The sequence below is a fragment of the Halyomorpha halys genome, unplaced genomic scaffold (genome assembly GCF_000696795.3).
Source record: "Halyomorpha halys isolate HHAL.00 unplaced genomic scaffold, Hhal_1.1 Scaffold142.1, whole genome shotgun sequence".
Taxonomy (NCBI): Eukaryota; Metazoa; Arthropoda; class Insecta; order Hemiptera; family Pentatomidae; genus Halyomorpha; species Halyomorpha halys.
The window spans coordinates 126920-133392 of NW_027113471.1; the positions used below are offsets into that span (position 1 = coordinate 126920).

The 6473-nt window shown below is 36.6% G+C and overlaps 1 protein-coding gene across 1 annotated transcript in view; it reads left to right on the plus strand.

Annotated features, from left to right (window-relative positions):
• The window catches only part of LOC106678425 (very low-density lipoprotein receptor), a 14786-nt gene extending 8319 nt beyond the window's left edge, over positions 1–6467 (plus strand). The window contains exon 2 of the mRNA XM_014416907.2: positions 1614–6467. Coding sequence (XP_014272393.1) covers positions 1614–3023 — 1410 coding nt within the window. The 3' untranslated portion in view covers positions 3024–6467. The remainder of the gene's footprint in view (positions 1–1613) is intronic.
• Positions 6468–6473: the final 6 nt, after the last annotated feature.

A 6473-nucleotide genomic window follows, 5' to 3' on the forward strand; every position in this document is an offset into this window, starting at 1 on the left:
CGTGGTAAGGATATTGTTAGGAGTTGTTGGGATATCAGCTGTATAGACGGTGTAGAGGATGGGACCGAGAATACTACCTTGAGGAACACCAGCGGATTGAAGATTGAGGGATGAATAGGAACCATTGTGGTTTACTTGGAATAATCTATTAGTAAGAAAGGAACGGATGATGAGAAAATATGTAGGAGGTAAGAATTTACGGAGTTTAATACAAGTTAAAATAAAAAAAAAGGCCTTTCAGTTAAAAATAAAATATTTCGATAAATTGTGAAAACATAAATAAAAAAAACTAATTTATAAATAAATATATAAAATAAATACTAGTCGACGTAGGGTTGCTCCGCTCCGATAGGTCAGAGGAAGAATGCTGCCGATATGTGTAGGTCGCAGCTCTGGTAGCTAAATAAACCGCTGCAATGGTCCAGAGTTGGTGTAGTGGCTCATCGATGGTCCAAATATCCAATAGTCGTGTTAATGTATTGGGCGAGCCGACAAAATAAACGCAGATAGGGCTGGTTACACACGTTCCTGGCCACTAATTTTCCGGAACTTATATCAAAATCGAAACACAGAAGTGGTCTGTTTCTGAACTGGAATGACGACTAGAACACTCAAAAAATGTCTAATAAAATAAAATCAACCAAACGCAGACAGGGCTGCCTAAAGACGCTACCAGGGCCACTAATTAGCCAGAACAAACTAAGATGGTCGGTCCGTTGCTGGGTGACGCCTTAGCAACGATCATCAGCCCTAGCAACTGTCTCTATTACTTATTATAACACTCAAATATTTTTATATTTTTTTATTAAATTAAACACTAAGACTAACTAAATATTATTTACAAGGCAATTGTATATTATGGCTTTAACAAGTGCTATAATCAGCTGACAGGTAATATCAGCGATCTAGTAGATCAGCTGATAGACTGTATATGTAAGAAGGAGCTCCTACAATAAACTTCAGTCACTCACCGTCAAGGAGAGAAAAAAAGAATAGAAGATAACAAAAAAAAATTCTTTTTAAACTAAAAAATTAATCCAGTATCTGAAATTCCCGGGTATCGGCACCAGTTAAACATTTGTGAGCTCAAAGAATGAAAAAGAAAAAGGGAGATTGAAGTGACCAATTCGCTTGGTACTCAAAGACTGACTTTTATTTATTTTTTTAAATTATTAATTTAAATTTGAAAATGACAAAATAACAACAAAAAATTCTTTATAAAAGAAAAAATTACTCCGCTATATGAATATGAAGTTCCTGAGTTTCGGCACCATAATTTTTTCAAAAAGTTCAGTATCTAAGTTACCATCAAGCTGCGTGTATGAACAAACCTTTTTCCCGATTCTGATATAGAACAGACCTAATTTATATATGTACAGATTTTTTTTTTGCTAAAACCTATATTTTCGTTGAACGATAAAAGAGATTGCAGTAGCATCAAACAGATTTTTCTTTTGGAAGACATGAAAAACAAAAAAAATTTTTAATTTTCACAACATTAATAAATTACTTCCTTAATCCATCGATTAAATTCTCCTTATCAATCCAAACCTAAACTTTATCTAACCATTTATTCCTTGGTTTATAATAGATATTTTATTATATTTTCTCAGGTTGGTTTTACAAGTATTCCATGGAAGGCTCTCGATACATACCAAGAAATTTTCTGGGAGGCGAAGCAGTCGGCAGAGCTTGTGATTGGATCAGTTGATGAAATGTTGGCCAATAGATCCGCGGATTCGTTTAGTTTCATTCAAACCTTGCTAAGTACTAAAATGATGCAAGCACGTTTAAATGAGACTTCTGAAAATTCAGAATGGCCAAGTAGATTTGATAACGTGAAAAATAATTTCAGAAAAGCATACAACCGTCTTGAAATCCCACTCTTACAGCGCGTTACAGAGATCAGGCAAAAACTGTCAGGAATAAGTTCAACCATGGTTTATTACAAGAGCATTGCAGACAGCAAGTTCTGGAGTTGCAGGCTTTCTAAATCTGATAACTGCACTAATTTAGTTCAGCGGTGGTTAGAGTTGAAACTGCTTTCGTTGTCCTGTGAAATTGATCCGTGCGAGTCACATGTTGTCGAGAAGAGGGAAGTCCACTGGAGACATCTTCCTGATGATGACAATCATTGTGGGGTAGATCTTTATAAGTGCTCAAACAATGAGTGTATTTCCAAATCGTGGGTATGTGACGGGGAGTACGATTGTGTAGACCATTCCGATGAAGAAGGATGCTCTCCGGTATTTTACCACACTTCAAAAAACTGCAGTTCAATTTTTTCTTATCTTTGTGGCAACAAAAATTGCATTACCTTCTCAGCTGTTTGTGACGGAAAAGATGATTGTGGGGATAAGTCCGATGAATTGGACTGTCACAAAAAGGTGTCTTACAGTCCGACCAACTGCAGTCTCGAACTAGGAACATACCTCTGTGAGAACAAAAAATGCATCAATCATACTTTGGTTTGTGATGGAAAAGATGACTGTGGGGACAGATCTGATGAATCCAACTGTACCAAAAACTCCCATTACAGTCCGACCAACTGCAGTCTCGAACTTGGAACTTACCTCTGTGGGAACAATAAATGTATCAATCTTTCTTCGGTGTGTGACGGAACTGATGATTGTGGAGATGGAACAGACGAAGGAGGGAACTGCACCGGGAAATGCCTGGAAGACTGTCATCCGAGAGGTGTCTGTTTCAGGACTCCACAGAGCAGAGACTGCGTTACCGCTTGCCCGGAAGGATTTTTTGAGACGGTTTACGGTTGCCAAAGAAGTATGGAAGCAGATTCATCACCAGTGTCTCAACAAGTTCTCGATTTGGAACGATTGATTTCTAGGCACTCAGCTGCTTACCTTTCCCTTAAAATTAGAACCCTTTCTGAAATATCCTTCCTATCATTTACGTCAAATTGTAGGCTTCATAAATCAATGTTAGATAAGATAACGAAGCTTAGAGATATATCTCCCAATCCAAATTCCTCTAGTACTGTACCAAATGCTGGATCACAATAATATACTATAAAAATTCAAAACTCGATTGGTCGAAAAATCGATGTTTCGACTTTTCCCTGATGCATATATAGATGATTGGAGAAGATGGTCGGGGAGTGCGGTCAGCAAAGAAAAACATAAATAAAAAAAACTTATTTATTTATGCCCTGATCACACTCCCCGATCATCTACACCTCATGTATAGATACAATTGAACTCCTTAATTCTGATACGATACTCTTAATGGTGTTACCAAGAAGTGAAAAATTACTAAAGTATTGACCCTTAGAATCAGCCTACATTTGTTTATAAATAAAATTATGTTTCCATCCTAATGACAAGACCATCATGGTATAACTTCTCATTTAGTTTTTCTCTACACATGCCTATTGTCAGTGAATAATGATCCTTCCATTGTATCCCAATCCCTCCAATCGCACATCACCACCCTCGAAGAATGGTGCCAAAACTGGAGGATTAAAATAAATTCCAATAAATCCCTCCAAATCACATTTACCCTTCGTCGTAAACCTTCGTCTTTCCCTACAGCATCTTTTAATAATACCCCACGCATTCCTGTTGAACAGATCCGTTACTTAGGACTAAATCTGGACAAACGACTGACATGGAATCCACCTATTACAACATTTACTAGACAAACGGCCGAAACTTCCAATCCATTACAAAAGACTGATCTACATGACTATTATAAGGCCTATTTGGACATACGGAGTTGAGCTATGGGGCTCTACTAAACCATCTAATTCCTCTCGAATCCAATCCTTACAGTCCAAAATCCTTCGTAAAATCCTTAATGCTCTTTACTTTATCACAAATCAAATCATCCATCAGGTCCTCAATGTCCCCTATGTTGCCGATTTGGCCAGAACCAGATACCAATCCTTCCATAATAAACTTCCCAATCAGCCAAACCAACTTTTTTCTAGCCTGGCTTCTCCTTCACTACCTAATAATCCTCCTAGGCGTCTGAAAAGAAGATGGTCTCGAGATCTTCTCCCTTAGAAATGTTTTTGGAGTTCTATCAATGGGTAGATTCTCCACATGTTTTTATCATGTCATAATATCACTTACAGCAAATTTACTTGATGTGTATATATGTATACAGTTGTAAATATCAATAAATAAATTATTAAAAAAAAAATAAAGTTTTTTTATAGCTTTAAACTGCGTCAGTGAAGGAAAAAAAATCTGTTGACAATATTTAATACAATTCAAAGTAAAATAAACCTTCCTTGAACATCGTTTCGTTGAGTTTAGACCCATTATCTTCATTAACAGGGAGGGGACAAGATACAAAAGGAACTGAACAAGAAATAAAAATCAGGATGTTCAGTAGCAACCAAGGTGCACGTCTTCGCAATCTCGGAACTGCAGCGGCGCCGGTTTGAATCCGGTCTGAGGAGGGGGGGCCTTTTATTTCTGTGGTGGTCCCATTAAATGAAAACTTCACCCCTCACAATGAAGTCACTGGATTCAATTAATTTGTTTTTACTATTGATTACTATGCTATCATTCAATCTACATATGCCTGTAAAAAATTGCGGCTGTTTTTAAAGCGATAAAAAAAAACTAATTTTTCATTCGGAGCTATAGATCTTCAAAACCACCAGCAAAGCTAGAGAGAACATCATTTTTAGTAGAGTAAATTTGCTAAAATATTAGCTCTAATATTTATGTTCAATGGTTCTCGTGACATAGTTTTTTAAAAAGCTACATTTTATAAATAATGCACTGAAAAATCATTAGTAAGTGAATTTATTTTGAAAAAGCTATATCCCAAAAACTATTTAACGTACAGATGTCTATTAGCACTCACATTAAAGCTAGTTTAATGAGCTATAAAATATTGTTTGATGTTCATCTTCGTAGGAGTTATAGTTTACATGAAATTTGGTAAAATAAATTGATTTATAGTTGTTCGGACAAATTTTCATCACTCCGTGAAGAAGGGATTATTCTCCGACTCTGCGAGGGTGAAAATCCCGGTCTTTCTAGACTGCCTAGCTCGGTGTCCTTCCATGGTGGAGCAATCCACTATTACGTGTTCTGCTGTTTCTGGAACTCCGCACGTGGGACACCGGGGGTCGACGTTATTTCCAAAGCTCTGTAGCTTTCCCCGAAACCCCCCCCTCCTGTGTCATGTTAGGATCTGGGAGGACCCATTTAGCCTTTAATCTAGAAAGGACGGTAGGGAAGAATTTCCTCAAAGTAACGCCCTTCTGGCTTCCTAACCACCGTCCATTCCACTTCTGTATTGAGTCCTCTCGCAGTATTATCTTCCATAAGTTAGGAGTCTCACCGATTCCCTCTCAGAGCTCCTCCGGTAGTGCTTCTAGTCCCTTCATATTTAAGGACATCCTCTCTGAAGATGAGTTCTTCTTGTCATTCAGTCACTGCCTGCTGTAATCTATCATCAGTGTCTCGATGAGATACAATTTCTTCCGCGTAGAGGAGGAGTTGCATGACCTGAATGTAATAATACAAAATTAAAAAATTCTAATAATAATCCATTCAAAATAGAAGTCAAAGCCATCTTATGACTGTTTAATTTATTTTATTTTTTTGTTCCGTATTCTTTCCAATAGGAGTTAGAACTTAAAAGAGTTAGTTTTACTTATAAATTATACGCCTTATAAAACCGGAGTGATAATATTCAGTTTGAGGGAAGAGAGTTTGGGGGGGGGGTTCTAAAGTTTGGGGGGTCCTAAGAGGTCCCCTTATAAGTTGCTTGTCAAATTGTTCCAAGTTATGTCGCACTTTGAAATGCCCTGACTTTCTGACAAACATCTTGAATAATAATTCTGCTGTTGATGAAAGCGGTGTATAATATCCTTGTCTAATTTCCTTTTCTAAATAATATATATTTTCTTTGAATATCGTCTTCTCAATTTTTATTTTCTATTTTGCAATATTTTATAGTATTTTAATCGCTATTTTCTATTATTATTTAACTTTATTAAATATAGACAATAGGTAAACGTGATTGAGTTATGTTACAATGGACTAAACATGTGGAGTCTACTCAGTGGTAGAAATTTTTAGAGGAAAAGATCTCGTAACCATCTTCTAGAAATCATAAAGTAGTGAAGTAAAAGCTTTTTTTTTTTTTCTTTTTTTTTTTAATAATTTATTTATTGGTATTTACAACTGTATACACATATATACAACAAGTAAATTTGCTCTAGGTGACATAGTGACATGATAAAAACATGTGGAGAATCTACCCATTGATAGAACTCCAAACACATTTCTAGAGGAGAAGATCTCGAGGCCATCTTCTTTTCAGACGCCTAGGAGGATTATTAGGTAATGAAGGAGACGCCAGGTTAGAAACAAGTGGATTTGGGTGGTTGAGAAGTTTTATATGGAAGGAACGGTATCTGGTTCTGGCCAAATCGGCAACATATGGAATATTGAGGTCCTGATGGATGACTTGATTTGTGGCAAAGT